Source organism: Falco cherrug, chromosome 15 (genome assembly GCF_023634085.1).
Source record: "Falco cherrug isolate bFalChe1 chromosome 15, bFalChe1.pri, whole genome shotgun sequence".
Lineage (NCBI taxonomy): Eukaryota > Metazoa > Chordata > Aves > Falconiformes > Falconidae > Falco > Falco cherrug.
Window position 1 is genome coordinate 939,004 of NC_073711.1, and position 16,390 is coordinate 955,393.

General features: G+C 49.0%; 1 protein-coding gene across 2 annotated transcripts in view; it reads left to right on the plus strand.

The window, feature by feature from the left end:
• HDAC8 (histone deacetylase 8) overlaps positions 1–16,390 on the plus strand; it is a 38,325-nt gene that overhangs the window by 315 nt on the left and 21,620 nt on the right. For both annotated transcript variants that reach the window (XM_055727668.1, XM_055727669.1), the window contains exons 2-9: positions 309–361; positions 1,731–1,861; positions 3,799–3,940; positions 6,922–7,034; positions 8,076–8,153; positions 8,578–8,686; positions 14,565–14,737; positions 16,222–16,316. In XM_055727668.1, the coding sequence (XP_055583643.1) occupies positions 309–361; positions 1,731–1,861; positions 3,799–3,940; positions 6,922–7,034; positions 8,076–8,153; positions 8,578–8,686; positions 14,565–14,737; positions 16,222–16,316 (894 nt within the window). The remainder of the gene's footprint in view (positions 1–308; positions 362–1,730; positions 1,862–3,798; positions 3,941–6,921; positions 7,035–8,075; positions 8,154–8,577; positions 8,687–14,564; positions 14,738–16,221; positions 16,317–16,390) is intronic.

Below are 16,390 nucleotides of genomic sequence, written 5' to 3' on the forward strand. Positions count from 1 at the left end.
AGCGCGGGGTCGGTGTAGGGGGCTCGGTTCTCCCCTCGCCGCGCCTCGGGCAGGGCGGCAGCGCGCGGCTGCCGCGCGGAAGTGGCGCTCCCCGGTCGCCCCGCGCCGCCGCGCGCTGCCGCGCCTTTTCCCGCCACGCCGGGGGTGCCCCGCGCCCCCCCCGTGGGGCAGGGCCTGCGCAGCACGTGCAGGCGCGGTGCTGGGGGCAGCCACGGTTGTGCCTTCCCCGCCAGTCATTCAAGCCCCGGTCGCTGTGCGTCTGCCTGCTACCCTAGAGCTGCTCTCACGCTCTTATTCATCTTTTTTAGGCCAGTATGGTACATTCGTTGATTGAAGCATATTCCTTACTTGACCAGATGAAGTAAGTGCTCTCGTTTTCCGTGAAGAGAATGTTTTCTTCTCTGCTAAGGTTTGGAAGTAACTGAGTTGCTGCAAGTAACTGTCCCTGCTGGCAGCGTGATTATAGGACCCCACGCAGTGTATATTTCTAGGACCTAAGGAAAATCTGCTTGTTTTGCTAAATGGGCAAGATTGTGGTGTTATGGCAGGTGCAATTTAGGGTTACCCTTCCTGGTCCAGTGGAGTACAAATTGCCTTGTGCTTTCTCCTTAGAGCACGCTGTCACCCAGTGCTCTTGTGGCTCTGAGCAGAACCGATCTAACTGTCCTCGTTGGTGCTGCTCTGAATCCACTGGCCAGTGCTGATGCTGAGAGGGACTGTGTTGTTTTGCTGTGTTGCGATTGGTTTGGGAGACTTTTTGTGAGGTCTCAGCAGCGGTCAGGAGGGATGACCAGATGAATTTGAGGTGGAAGAGTGAGAACCCTCCTGCCCCATTAGGCCCTTGATGCTGGGGGATATGAAGGGGGTAAGAGGGATGGGAGGAAGGCTTAGTTCAACTTCTTGCGTAGCATCTCATAAAATCTTTAAAAAAGACCATGCTGCAGTTCAGCAGGGCCACAAAGTCCTGTTGGCACTTCTTCCTCTTTTAAAGGATTTTTTTTCTTTCTGGTCAATTTGGTAGCTTGGGAAATGGCTGCTGTTTGCCTTGGCATGGGGTGAGAAGTGCTCAGCACCTGGGCTAGCTAGAGCTGGGAGCTTCTGCATTCTTCCAGTAGCAGTGGAGCTGTACTGGGTTGCCTGACAGTACCCCTGGAGTCTGAGGTTTGGAGAGGGCTTGAGCATGTTGTAGGATTTATTTAGGCAGATTGCAAAGTGCCCAAACCTGGGAAAGGTGGTGTGCGAGTTGGTGAGGACGGAGATGGTCTCTGCTTTGAATGCATGTGGAAGTGCTGCTCAGCTCTTGACCCAGCACTTGGTGTCTTGCCGCAGCAGTGTGCTGGGCCTGGATAGCATACTCTAGGTTTTTTTACTCTGTTATTTCCTCTGTGCGTGACCAGAATGTTGGATCTGCTGGGGGTGCAGAAAAGGGAAAAAAAACTGAAGCAAAGTGGAAAGGTTAATGCAGTCAGCACCTTGTGAACAAAGTCAGTTCCTTGTTGGGAAGGCCACAGCAGACAGTGCCAAGCTGGGGGAAAGGCCTACTCCAGCTCAGTGAATAGCTTTCTCACTCAAAGTGATAGTTCAGTGCAAGAGGAGGAGGGGGTTTTGTTTGCTTTTTCAACAGTGACTGCTGAAAGAAGGCTTCTAATCTGAGGAGGTTAAATCTGGGTGTTCCAGGCAAACTCTAGAGCCTCTTGTCCTGACATGCTGCCTTTCTGCTCTTTACCTAGGATAGTCAAGCCAAAAGTGGCCTCCATGGAGGAGATGGCGAGCTTCCACACAGATGCCTACCTGCAGCACCTGCAGAAGGTCAGTGAGGAGGGGGATGATGACCATCCGGAGTCTGTGGAGTATGGACTGGGTAAGGATGCATGTTTTCAGTGAGAGATTAATTGAGCGTTGGGTCCAGGATGCTTTTTTGCTGGAGCTGAGGTTAGACAGGGGGGTGAGCTCAGGTGGGCTGCTGGTTTTTTTTGTGGAGGGAAACACTCTTTGATGGGGTGTTGCTGAACTGCGACACCCAGCAATCACCTGTCAGGCTGGCATTTTCACTGTTGCCAGCAGAAGGTACTGTCAGCCTCAAACTGTTGCTCCATGCAGCTCAGCCTGTCCCTTGTGTACTGGGAGCCAGCTGCTGCTGCTTTGAGGATCTTTGGCAGGACAGAAGGCCCTTGGAACAGAGCTGAGATGGGCTGCTGCAAGCCTGCGGTGGCCGACAGCACGTGTGAGCAATGGCCTGAAGCTACAGCCAGGGACCAGAGTGGCTGCTCTTTGTCTGGTGGCTTTGCTTACATATTGAGCAGAGGGCTCTTGCCTGCCTGAACTTAAAACAGCCTGAGTGATGCAGTAGTTAAAGCAGGCGAGGTGGCTGTGAGTGTTGTCTTTACTCTTGGGAACAGGAGGAGTGACCCAGCACTGAGGCAGTGGTGCAGGTTCTGCACTGATCTCATGAGTCTCCCCTAGATCTGTCCTTTACGTTTCTGAAGCTGATCTGTCTGGAGGCAGAGGAGCAGCCCTGGGGTCACATCTTGCTGGAGAATGGCTCCAGGCAAGCTGCTATAGGTGAAGATCATATTCTAGCTATAGACCTGCAGTGTACCTAGGCCCGTCTCCTTTGTGGATGTCTGTTTTTACTGGGGAGATAGACCAGTGACCGTGTCAGGGCTTTCCTTGTAGAGCAGCCAGAGAATTGAGGGTGGTTTTGCAAGACTGGTATGAGGGACCAGTAGGTTGGGTGAACCAGGCACACAGATCAGAACGTGGTTCAAGACCCATCTGTGGATGATTTGAGGGCAAGGTAACGTGTTAATTATTGATTTTTGTGGTGTGTTAAACCATGGCTGGCCTACAGGTGCCCACCAAGATGCTCTCTCTCTCCCCCCTTCTCAATAGGGTAGGGGAGGAAATAATAATGGAAAAGGTCAGAGGTCGAGATAAGGACAGTGAGATTACTCACCATGGGCAAAAGAGACTCTACTGAGGGGAATTAATTCAATTTATTGCCAATTAATAACAGAGTAGGATAGTGAGAATTGAAAACAAAACTAAAATCACAGTCCCCCTCATCCACCCTTCTTCCCAGACTCAACTTTACTCCCAGCTCCTCTACCTCCCTCCCCCTTGAGCTGCGAATGGGAGTTGTGGTCAGTTCATCACACATTGTCTCTGCTGCTCCTTCCTCCTCACACTATTGCCCTGCTCTCGCACAGGGTCCTTCTCAGGCTGCAGGTTGATATCTGCTCCACCATTCACCTCCATGGGCTGAGGGGGTACAGCCTGCCTCCCCCTAGTTTTCACCATGGGCTGCTGGAGAATCACTGCTTCAGTGCTCAAAGCACCTCTTCCCCCTCCTTCTGCACTGACATTGGTGTCTGCAGAGTTGTTTCATATATTCTCACTTCTGCTCTGCAGGTTTTTTTATCCTTTCTTCAGTGTTATCCCAGAGGTGCCACTGGCATTGCTGGTGGGCTCAGCCTTGGCCAGTGGCGAGTCTGTCTTAGAGCTGTGTGTCTGACATGGGGGCAGCTCCTGGTGTCTTCTCACTGAAGCCACCCCTGTGCCCCCTTCGTTTGCCACACAAACCAAATACAACTTTTTGTCCTAGTTTCACCCCCTTGAATCTGCTGTGCGAGTCCAGATCTGGTGCCTGTTCTGACGGTTTTATGCTGCAGCTTTTTTATTGTGCCTGAATCAGAAAGTTATAGCAGTGGTCAAAGAGATATAGCTCAAGACAAAGAGAATGTGCTGTCCCCAGAGGAAAAGGTCTGTTCTATCTGACACACCAACTCTTACCTGCAGGTTATGACTGTCCAGCTACTGAAGGGATCTTTGAGTATGCAGCAGCTGTGGGAGGAGCCACCATCACCGCAGCCCAATGCCTGCTGGACGGCAAGTGCAAGGTAGCAATTAACTGGCCTGGAGGGTGGCATCATGCAAAGAAGTAAGAAAACAATCTCTTCCCTTGTGTTTTCTCACCTGGTGTCTGAACCCTGCCTCCTAGCTCCCAGCTTCCCTGTGAACCCTCAGGGTGCAGCAATCCAGCTGGAAGAGAGAGTGAGGGGTGAGGGAAGGCAGGAGGCAGATAGGAAAGAAGCAGAGTGTAGGGCAGGGGCCTGAGAGTAGGCTGGTTACTGCTCAGTCCTGCTGCTGTCATGGATTATGAGGCAGGTCTAGGGCAGACATGTTCATAGGTGTCCTGCCATCCATTGATACTTGGTTATCTTGGGGAGTTCAAGTGAGAATTGATTTTGCAAAGTCCATAGAGAAGGGCTGTGGAGCGGCAAGTGATTGGTGTGGCTCCCAGCTTAGAAGAGAATGGCAACATGGTAAAATGTTGTCCAATTTGTTTTGTGTGGCACTTTTTGTTTGAAACAGTGCAGGACTGACCTCTGGTTTTCTCCATGCTCTGTGAGTGGCTCTTTGCTCTGAACTGTAATGTCAGTAGCTATCTTCCAGAACAAGAGAAGTAGTAAAAATTTCACCCCTGAATCCTGTGATTCTGTAGTGGCAAGATAATTTGTTTCCATAGCTTCCCCATTTCCATGGATGTATTTTTTTATTTTAACTTGGGTCTCCCATCTCCCAAAACATGAGACCTGCCTGCAACTGCGGACAGGAAAGCACTCCCACCCCCAGCTAACTGGCCTTTGCAGTGCTGTTCTGTTTCCCTGGGGAGCTCCAGAAATGAGCATGAATCACATGTCTAACTCTCACAACTTGTACCTGAGTGCACAGGTTTGTCTTCTTGCTCCAGTGACTTTTCTGACCTGGCAGAGAAACTCTGGAGATGTAACAGTGGTGTGCAAATGCCAGCAATGAAAACGTCTCATCAGGACCCTTTTCCTTGTCAGCACTTGCCAAGTGTGGGTTCAGCTATGGCTTGCTGAGAAAGGAGAGAGTTTAGCCTGGCTGAGCTGAGCCCTCTTGCTCTTCACAGGAGGGATGGCTTTTTAAAAACCTTCTGTTCTCTTTTGTCTTTGATTACATGGTTTGCAAAATGCCTGTAACAGAAGAAATCTTAGCAGTGTTCCTGCTGCTGAGCTGTGCTATTAGCACTGTTCTGGGAAGCAAACAGTTTGTTTAAAAAATGTGTTTAATGTTTACTGATCCCAAAGGAGCTTTCCCAGTCACTCCAGTGAGGTGGCGTGGGATGCTGCAGGGTAGGCAGCAGCTGTGGTAGGTGCCAGTCTGGCGTGAAGGTCCAGCCAGACTGACACCCAGCTGCAGGTGCCTGGTGCTAGGACCTGCATCCTAGCAAAATATGTATTGTTTTGTTAAAAAAGACCTGCTGTCTGGTGGCTTAGTTACTTTCCAAGGTCATAAAGGTAAGAGTGGTAACCAGTGCCACCTGGGGCTTTTGAAGCTCCCAGTTCCCTGATATGCCTTTGGAACAGAGGGAGAGATGCTGACCTGGTGCCTTTCCTGACCCAGCCCTGCCCAGCCTTCCAGCAGTGACAGTCTGAGCTCTGCTGCGTGGATCTGGAGGGGGCTGAAGTCCCAAGTGCTGGCCCGGAGCTGCAGCTCTGATGCTGGTCAGCCTCTGAGCTGGTGTCCTGCTCTGCTTGGCCTTGAGTTTGAAAGAGATCGTGTGTTACAGCATGGAGAGAGTATCTGTGAGATGGCATAGTTCACTTTGCTTCCTTCCAAACTGGGAAGGGGGGGAGGACTATGGTGTGTAGTCACAGTTAAGGAAGGTTCCCAACATACCTGCTAACATCGCAGTTCTCAGCATCACTGTAAGTGAACAGAATCACTGGGAAGCATCTGTGCTCTGTGACATTTGCAGGGAACGAGACAAGTGCAGTTCTGCCACGCTGTGCTTGTTCCTTGCTGTTTCCAGCTGTTGGCTGAGCAGAGAAGTATTGGGGAAAAAGAGCCAAGTGCTGTGGGTGAAAGTCAAGAAGCATTTCCAAGAGGCACATCTTAGTTCCTGGAGTTGTTTGAGCCTGGGGAAGAGGGGTTTGGATGCTCCCGTTGCAAAGTATAAAGCTTTGGTTTATATCTGCTGTCCAGGGCTGACCTAGGAGTGTATATGGGCTGGTGCCAAGTGGTGATGGGAACTTGACATTGAAGCAAGTCTGGAGCAGGGATTAAGAAACTTTCTTGTTCCTTTGATGCCAGCAGTGCAGAAGCTGCCCCCTGATGTATGTCAGGGATCAACCTTTCCATGCAACATCTGTCCTCTGTTTAGCTGCTGGGGCTCTCTTCTGGCTGAGCCCAGGAGTTGTATTGTGAGGGCTTGCATGTGGGGCATCCTCTTTGCATTTTCATGGGGAGGAAGGGAGAGTGGTGCTTTGAGTAGAGGCTTAACCTTTATACGCCAAGACTTTGGAACAGAGTGGCAGAATGCTGTGACTGCCTTGAGACCTGCCTTTCACTGTCAGGACCTTCCTGGGAGCTGTGACCTGGACAGCAGCTGTGGAGTGGCTGCCTGCCTGTCCCTGTCTGTCATTTGCAGGAAGATGGCCAAGCAGGACTGTCCTGGGGCCTGTCCTCTGGCTGCAGGGGGAGAGGAGGTACAGCAGAGAGTGGTTTTGGGTCAAGTGGCTCTGAACTTCTTTAAAATGTCTCAGGTGCAGAAAGCTAACATTTTATTTGTGCGGCAGTGAAATGGTCAGCGGTACCCTGCCAAGCCCCCGTGGGTCAGGGCCTCTCTGCAGCAGAGGCAGCTGATGCTTTACCAGCTGCAGCAAGCCCAGGGTTGAGAAGCAATAGGCACAAGCAATCATGTTCTCTGTGCTTCCCAGCCATGCTTTGAGCTGCTCCTGCCCCATCTCCTGGTTGCTGCTGGGCCTTTGGCCAAGGCTCTTCATCCTCCTCTGTGCCCCTGCGAGGTGGAGACTGGCAAAGTAAAAATGACAACACTGAGGTCAGTGGCAATTATGTTGGCAATATTCATCCTCACAGATGTTGTTTTCACAGAGATGAAGCTTCTGGCTTCTGTTACCTGAATGATGCTGTCTTGGGGATTCTGAGGCTACGCCAGAAATTTGACCGTGTCCTTTATATCGATTTGGATTTGCATCATGGGGATGGTAAGGCCCAGCACAGGCTGCAAATGGCACAGCCGTACAGACTCGGAGGAATGGGGGAAGTCAAAGCCTGTCAGGGCAGTAGGGCTTTACCTGCTGCAACAGCCATGGCTTTGCCTCCTTTCCATGCAGTCAGGTTCCTTCAGTCCGTTTCTGCCTTGTCCTGCTTTATGGGTTTGCCCTGTGCAGCTCATCAAACCTCTCGAGGGTCTAGACAGCAGTCTTGTACCTAAAACAACAAACCGTGTGTTCCCATTCCAGTAATCCTCTTGGCCAGTGGCTCTCCAACAGACTTCCCTTAGCCCCTTGTTTCCCATCCCAGCAGAATAGCTGCTGACAGGGTTTTAATTGTTTAATGCCACTAGTGCAAGAGGGAAGCAATTAGTAGTAAACAGTGCTTTTAAAAGAAGGCTTGATGCTATAAAACTAAAGCCAGAGCTGGCCTTGCTGAAACTGCTTTCTCCTTCAGGCACATTATTTCAACACCATTTAACATTTCCTGCTCTCCTAAATTTTACGGTGTGTTTCATTTTGCTCCGTTTTCTCCTCACATTTGGTTTCTTTTAAGTTTTCTGTCACTTCTTTTTCTCTCCTCACCCCTACTATTTTAATACAACTTTAAGGAAAAGAAAAGGCATGTTGAACCTCAGCAGCTCTGGGAAAAAATGAGAGAGCCCGATAACTCTGGTTCTAATCAGAGCCAAGCTCTGGCCAAGGCATCCCTGCTCAGGTCCCTCAGCCAGCCTCACAGGCCAAGCAGTGCAGGCGAGGGCTGCTAATGTGGGTGTTGACCTGAGGTAGTGAGATCCATTCAGTACTGATTGGCATGAGACCTGCCAAATTCTGTGTGACCTTTGCTGCAGGTGAATTCAGGTCTCTGTTGATTAAGGATGGATTAATTGAGCCATATCTGGTTTTCTGCTTTGTTCATTCTGTTCCTGCTCTGCTTGCTGCCCTGTGTTTGAGTGACTCATTTGTGTGTTTAGACTTTGTCATTTATGTGAACAATGTATGAAAAGTTTTTTCTTTTCCCTTTTGTGATAGGTGTTGAAGATGCCTTTAGTTTTACTTCAAAAGTCATGACTGTTTCGCTCCACAAGTTTTCACCAGGATTTTTCCCAGGCAAGTTGAACTTGTGAGGTTTGTGCTAATTGATTTCACGCATCACTGACGAGGCCCCAGCCCAGGCAAATCCCATCCCATCTCTCCACCAGAGGTGTCTTGGGGCCTCTCCTGTTGTCGCAGGAGGAGGAAAGCGGGAGGAACAACATGGTTGCATTTTCCCCCTTTCTGGCTGTGGCTAAGATCTGAACAGAGCCACTGCTGGGTGGCCACCTGCAGCCCTTGAAAGCTGCATGACAGAACTGGGCAGAGGACAAGAACCAGGTCTGTTCAACCCCTCCTTTATCAGTGGTGATAAGTGAACTTCTCCATAAGTAAGCCAGAGTGCCTGGCGCTCTGCTGTCATCTGAGACATCCCACACATTTCTCTTGCTGCTGATTCCCTTTCCCTTGTAATTAACTATGGGGTGTTTCTGTTTTTCAGGCACAGGTGATGTGACAGATGTTGGTCTGGGGAAAGGTCGCTATTACAGCGTGAATGTACCTATTCAAGATGGCATTCAGGATGAGAAATATTACCAGATCTGTGAAACGTAAGCCCTCTTGCTCTGTTTACTTGGATGAGATTTTTAGAGAACAGAGACTGCGCAGATTTTGTTTATTTACTACTTTTAATTACAGTCCTTCCTTAAGGCTTGCTCCTTCCCCTGTTACAGTTTTTGATTGCAACAAACATGGATCTTAAAGAGGTCTTAGGGGTCTTGTCAAAATCCGTGGGCAAACTGAACATACAGAGGCGTTTACGGGTGGCTGGAGGGTCTCTTTGCCATGGACCAGCCTTCTGTGTTTAAGGAGAGACTGAGAAGGGACAAGTATTTTTTTAGCTGTGGACTTAGGACTAGATGCTTTTATTTCAAATAAATGCTCTGAGCCCTGACCATCTGTGGAAGATATGCTTTGAGGCTGAGGTAAAAGTGTTTTCCAAGCACCTTTTGTCTATGCTGGAGAAATGCAAGGCTGAACATCTGCCAGTGATTGAGCTGCCTCCTGGCAGGCTCCACTATCACTCAGTTGGTGGTGGACCTCACAAGCCATTGCCCATGTCAAAACTGGGCTGCTGGGCTTGTTGTTTTCAAGAGAGGAGCCTCAGCGCAGGGCTGCACGACATGGTAGCACATCCATCTCTCAGCTTGAACACTTGAGTGCTGAAACCTTTCCAGACTTGTAGCCTGTTAGGGCAGTCATGCTGTGGCCATGCCTCCTGCTAGCTTCTTGGTGCGTGTCACTGCTGGTGGTAAAGCATCCCTCCTCCTGCCAGGGGACGTGTTTCCAAAAGGCATGGCAGCCTTAGGGGCTGAGTAGGGATTAGGGGCCCAGTCAGGAGCCCACTCCATGTATTCCCAGGTGAAGGACTCCAAAACCTACCATAGGTTCCAAGCTGTACATAACCAAAGCATCTACAAAGAAATTTTGACATCTCATGGGCAAAGACGGAAAGTTCTGTCCTGATTGGGAGACAGTCGTGTGCATGACTGTGGGTGTCTCGTCCAGCTAATGTCTGAGGATGACTGCCTGAGCCTCCCAAACCCATGGTGAGATTGGAGTGTGTGACTGCCTCTGACCTGGGTTTCTGCAGACAGGCTACACCCTGTGCAGAGCATTTCCTCAAATTCTTCTGCTGTGTCACCATGTTCATGGTGAGAGGAGACCTGCTCCCAGGCAGCTCTCTGCCCCTTGTTGAGGTGGTGCCAGATCAAGCATTCCCAAGCAAAAAGCCCGGGAGACACTTCAAAACAGTCGCACCTCCCTTGGCATTGGGGGGCAACTGCCTCCCCTGTCTCGGTGGAGGCTGCTCTGCTGTAGCAGAGCGATATAAATAGGTGGGTAGGAAGTTTGTACTTGGAGTCTCAGAGCATGTGCACTTTGAACTTACATCTCTGTAAGTTACAGGACTTACGTTTGATTGCTTTTGTTCTAGTAGATAAACTATCCTGCTTTTGAGGTGGTGTGGCACATGGATAATTGCCTGTTGTTTCTGGAAGCTGAACAATGTAGGTTCCAATTGTTCCAAATGTACTGCTGCAGTACGTTGTTACTAATAGCTACTGTGTGGAAGGGGGGCCAAAATGTGACATTATGTATTTTCTGGGAAGTCTGATATCCTTAAAATTTTGAAGACAGAGGCAACCAGGGATGAAAAGTTTGAGATGCCATGAGAGAGACAACACCAAAGCTGGATGCTGAGTTTCTGTGGTATGCTCTGCTCGTGCAGAGGTGTGTCCCAAGGCATGTTCCCACTAAGAGCCCTCTGGGAGCCTACCTGCTCACATAGTGTCTCCATCAAAAGAGGAAGCTGTGATGGGTCTGGCTAATTGTAAGCATCCGGAATAGCCGATTTCCTTGATCACCTTCCAAAACTGCCCAAATTAATGAAGGAAATTTGTTATGAAAAGATGTCGGTAATATTATTAACCTTTTGAAGACTTTTTTTTTTAAAAAAAAGCAATATGTGAGAAACATTGCAAGTGCAGAAAAGTAAACTTAGAAATAGTCCAGAGACGTTCAAAAGCGTTATCTTTGCTCCAAACACAAAGAGAAATCTGAGTTGTTTTAAATGGCTGTAGTGTTTTCCTTGATAAACTCACAATTAATTATAGCTGAAAGAGATGACAAATAGCTGATTAGTTCTCTAGTATTGTCCAGAATGTTTGTTTTTTTAAAAAAAACCAAACAAAACCCCCAGACAAATACACACCAAAATCTGAATGCTGTGTGACCTGTCATTATAAGTGATGCAGGGGAGCTGTGTTAGTGTGTAGGCATGGATCTAGCAAAACTGTGCTTTAGCTGGTGAGGCTGGACTGTGTGACGAAGATCTGCTCAGGTGGAAGTTGTGATGTGTCCATAACGTTGGTGGAAAACCCAGTTAGTAACATGGGTCATTTACAAGGAAAGCATGTGGGACCTTTGTGGCACCAAAGGCTTGTCTGCTATTTAGAAAGATAGTTTTTCTATTTACAATGTCTTAGTAAAGGAAAACAGGATGACTGTGGTGGATGCGTTGCATCCCAGCAGCCAGCTGTTTCAATTCCTTTGGCCTCAGCTGCCATAGGTGTGATGTAGCATGTGTGATACTGCCTTCTGGTGGGACCACAGGCTGGTGTCTTGTCATGCCTCTCCCCATAGTGGCACAGGCAGAGTGAGGCTGACTGTTCTCAGGGCACAGTACGGGAGCAGTGAGGCCAGTTCCCCCTCCTCTGATCTGATCTGCTTTTTCCTATTCTGCAGGCTTTTTGCAAGATGAAGAATATTTTGTGTGGCTTTTTAATTGGTTTTTTTAAATCCTTCTAAGTGAGGGTTTTCAACCTCTGTCGGTATGTGGGCACCTGCAGGGTCCCAGCATGGCTCTGTAGGTCCAATTTCAGCCTCCTGATGGTCAGCTCTCTGGCTTTTCGTGCGTCTTGTGAAGCCCTTAGACAAGCACCAGATGAGAAAACCGAGGCTAGGATTTTTTTTTTTAAGCAAAAGTTTCCCACTTGCAAGAATAAGACTAAAAACAGAGACTGCTATTTTCTGGGAGGCTGCAGTATTGCTTTCACAGTGCATCCAGCTTTGCCTGTTCCTAGCTATGATGGGTTGAAGGTGTCTACTGATGTATCTTTTCCCCTGTTTCAGTGTTGGGGAGGCCAGCAGAGAGGTGAGCGGCCTCTTCCCAGTGAACTGTCAGGCTAAAGCAGACAACGGTGGGGGAAAATAAGATCCAAAAAATGGAGTGTGTGATAAAAAGCTATTCCTGTGTGACTGTCAGCATCTAGCAAGACTTTTTCATGTCATGCAGGTATAAATGGAGACTTCTGGGGAGTGTGCCTGCTCCCTCTAGGTGCTGGGTGTACGTGGCGTGAAAATCACCCTGTGGCCTGGAAGTCCTGCAATATGTGAGGCTGGTTGTGAATCTGGTCCTTGGGTGTAGGCACTGAACTGTACAGACCTCAGAGAGACTGTGTTGTTGGGAAGCTCTGGAGATTAGGGATGTGATTGACAGCTGGATTTGGGATCTTCTTGGAAGGGACTGGTCTTTCACATCCTGTTGCTGTAAGGGTTGAATACAGTATGGGGTGGGCAGTGGGTGTGGGAGACCTAGCCCACCATCTGGACTTCATTGGCTGCTTTTCATTGTGCAGCAGAGAACAAATCTGCAATGTTCTTCCAGACTCTAAAAGTTAACAATACATCCATAGTCCCACAGACTTTGCAGAAATTTCATGTTCTGAGTTTTTAATGATTTGGGAAGAAATTCTGAAACTTGGGCTGAAATTCCAGACCCCTGCTTTCTTTTGAAAGGTCCCAGGTTTTAACCCAGGGAAAAGTGCTGAGCACAGTGTGCAGCAAGAAGGGAGATGCGAGCAGCTACAGACAAATGCTGTCACATCAAGGAGATGTTTATCATTTGGGTAATGTCTGCAGCATGCTTTGAAAATGAAAAGCCCTGGGAGTGAGTAAAATTTGTTTAAAACTCCTCATGCAACCAAGCAAAAACCTGCAGGGATGAGCCAAAAGACTTTTCTCAGTGCTTGCTGGGAGACCTTGCTAAGAAACAGTAGGAAACCTTGGCCTGAAGTGAGTTTCACAGGGGACATAATAGAAGGAATCATGAGAGTGACTGCATTTTGGTGAAGTGGCCGTTTTTGCAGATTGAGATTGGTGAGGGGGCAGGGGACTCCCAGTCTTGGCTAATGATAGATAAACTTTCCTCTCTCTCTGTTATTTCATATGCATCTGCCTGTTTATGATGGATCCCTGAGGAGTGTGAAGCCTCCTAGAGAAAAAGTGAGCTGGTGGAACTGGCTAATGTCAGCTGCCTGCCTAGCAAAAGTAGAGAAGTGTGTCTGAGGGAGGTGGGGGAAGAGAGACCCAGAGACAGCTCACAGGAGCTAGATGTGCTTGCAGAGAGGTCTGAGTGCCGGCAGTGAAAGCCCTCACCGGCAGCAGACAGTGTCAAGGAGCCAAACAGTGTTTGAAGAAGGCTGGTTCGGTCCTCCTTGCTCCAGGGAAGGGTGGTACAACATAGGCCTTGGGCAGAGGTAGAAGCCCCTGTCATCCATCCTGTCCTTGACATCTGCCAAAGAGAGGCTGCCTGCAAGTCCACTTCAAGAAGGAAGCTTAGGCCAGTTTGACTGCTCTTTCCTTGGCACTCTGATTTTCACCATCTGCCTCAGTTTGCTTAGTTTGTTGGGACTGTGTGGACAACAGCCTGGTAGCTGTCAAAACATGAGTGATGTGAGTAGCTGTTGGCTGCCTGGCCCTGCTGGGTACCTGGGGTGTTCAGGCAGTGCTGCCATACCCGAGGGGAAATGGAAATCCTGTTTCCCCCCAGGCTCCCATGGTTGGTCTCAGGTGGGGGTGTGTTGATTTTTTCCCCAGTGTGCGCCAGTGTTTCAGTAGTAAATCTGTGGTGCTTGTAGAGCTGATGGCCTCAGCCCTGCAGGCATCTGCCTTGGCAGACTGCACCAAGCTCAGTGGGGTTCTTTGTCTGGGTGCAGTGACTGGCTAAGTTTCTTGGGGTGACTGCTGGTAAATGCAACCTCTTTGTCACAGGGAAGCAGCTCTCATTTGGCACTGCAGTGGTTTCTAACTGCCTATCAAATAAGAACTGGCAGTGCTTGGATTTTCTTAACCAAGGCAAAAGCATTTATCTCAGGGATCACATCTGTTTCTACTTGAGCAGAGTAAAAACACTATTGTGAAAGGAACATGCTTTTCTCCATTATTTGCCCTGTATTTGGGGCTTTGGAGCACAGTGCTGAGAACAGGATTATTCTCTTTGTGGTGTTTATAATATTAAAAATCTCCTGGAGCAAAGTCAAATGTCTGACATGCCTGATTGCCTTCTGCAAGGGAGAATAGTTCTAATTATCTCCAGATCACTGGCTCTGCTGCACCCTAGCATCTGCTAGAGCCGGGGGAAAGGTATTCCTGCTTCAGGAGCCATACAGGAGAGAGGAGAATGAGAACCTAGACAGCCTTGCTCTCTTTGTTCTGTCCTGTCCTGGTGAGAGTTGTCTGAGAGTTAGGGATTGTGTTTTGTTTTTGGTTTTTTTCCAGACTGTGTTCTTCACCATGAATTTTACAGGGGAAAAAAGCCTCTGTATTGGCTTGTAGCCCTTCTGCTCAGTGCGGCCAATGTAAATGTGTGGTTTGGTTCTACCACTAAGCTGATCAGGACTGGATCCCCCTCCCCCATGTTCTCTGTGATGCTTTTGCTTTCATCAGCCTTGTGATGAGCACTTTGAGAGTGAAACTTACTGCAGGAGAGTAGCAGAGGCAGAAGACTAAGTGGGAGCAAGGAGGGGAGCGTAAGTGGTATGAGGGTAGTGGGAGCAGAGAATGTGGAAACCTTGAAAGGCATCAGTGGATCTGAAGAACTAAGACCATGCTACCAGCGGTGACCAGCGCTATCTCTCCTCTCCACAGCGTGCTGAAGGAGGTGTATGCTGCGTTCAACCCAGATGCAGTTGTGCTGCAGCTCGGGGCAGACACCATCGCTGGAGATCCCATGTGCTCTTTCAACATGACACCCGAGGGAGTGAGCAAGTGCCTGAAGTATGTCCTGCAGTGGCAGCTAGCAACTCTCATCCTGGGAGGAGGTGAGTGCATGCACATCCTGCTGTTCACAAGGAAATGGATTTGTCGTCCTGTGACCCTTCCTCAAGTGTGTACCCTTGGGCTTGGCACTGACTGGAGTTTGGCAGAGTGACTGCCGGGCAGTGTTAACCCTAATGTTAATTCCCATCTCTGCTGAACAGCCCTTCTGCATTTCTCTTTAAAAATGAGCACTGTGTTCCCAAACCTACCTCGGGCATCAGGCAATGAATGATTTCATCTGGATTCAAGCAGAGGCTTGGGAAAAGGAATGGCTGCCTGCATAGTGCAGCAGGGCTGTGATATCCCGTGAAAGCTAAGGTTGACACAGCTCTGCCATGTTGCATAACCAGGTGCTTGTCCAGGAGGGAGAGCACAGGACAGACAAGACTTTCTGCAACAGAACATTTCAGATCAACAAGAGCCACTGTGTGCCAGGGAGAGCCCCCAGTTCTGTCCCTGAGCTGTGTTGGCTCTAGCTGTTGTCCTTTTTGAGACGGGGGAGATCAGGTATAGCATGTTAAGCCTAAAATTTAGTGTGCCTAATGCACTTTGTTTTGAAAAGGTTAAGAGTGTTCAATCCTGCTGTGGCATGTCTGGGTATGCTGGAGGTGGCACCTGTCAGGAAAAAAGAAACCCCAAAACCCTTGTTAAAAAAATGGGGAACAGCTATTTGTCACTCATGAAAACATCGAAGGAGTCTCCCACCACTGCAGTTTGTTGAAGTGGAAATTGGGGGAGGAGCCAATACTTTGGCGGGGGGACCCCACAAAAACCCTCCAAACCAGCCCAACCTGAAGGGGAGGGAATGGTGAAAAATATGGTTTCCCTCTCTTTTTAAATGTGGCTTTCTCTCTTTACTATTTTAGTCATCCTTGCTGGAAAAAAATCTTATTCTGAATCTCTTGCAGGATTGCTTTCAGCTAAGGTTTCTTCTTGTGGGCTTGTGTACTGTTACCATGGAGGTGACCATTACCACACTGGCTGAAACCTCATTAACTTGTAAAGCAGTTGCAAGTTGTACTAATGAGCTTCACATTTGTCCTCTCAAACATGACAGTGCTGAAGAGCTCACCAGCAAATGGCTGGGCATGTGCATTATCCTTTGTGGGTCAAAGGTGGCATTAAAAAGCAGGAATCCCCCATCTCTGCAGCTGCCCTTGCTCTTCTCTCCTTGTTACCTGGGGAGAGGCAAGCACATGGGGCCGGCAGCTCATGCTGGGTCTGAGATGGTGGCTGGAAGAGCCTGGCCTGTGCCACGCTGAGTATGACTGGGGTTCAGTTTGGGAGGTCTGCCCTTGCAGACCTGACCTCCTGAACTAGTAGGTGCAAAATGCAGATTTTGGGCACAGCTTGAGTGGATGAAGTAAACTGAATTCACGTAAACTGTATGTGTTGCACCTGCAATTTGTTCCTTCCACTAAAATCTCTTCCTCTCTTCCCCTTCCCCACTTTTCCTCCTCCAAATCACAATTCTTGCTGGTGACAGGAGGCTACAACCTTGCCAACACAGCTCGCTGCTGGACATACTTGACTGGGGTCATCCTTGGGAGAACGCTGTCCTCTGAGATCCCTGATCACGAGGTAAAACTTTGAGAAACCCTTCCCACTCCTTGTGTGAGAGCTGAGTTGTTCTCCTTAATCCAGATGGAATCCTT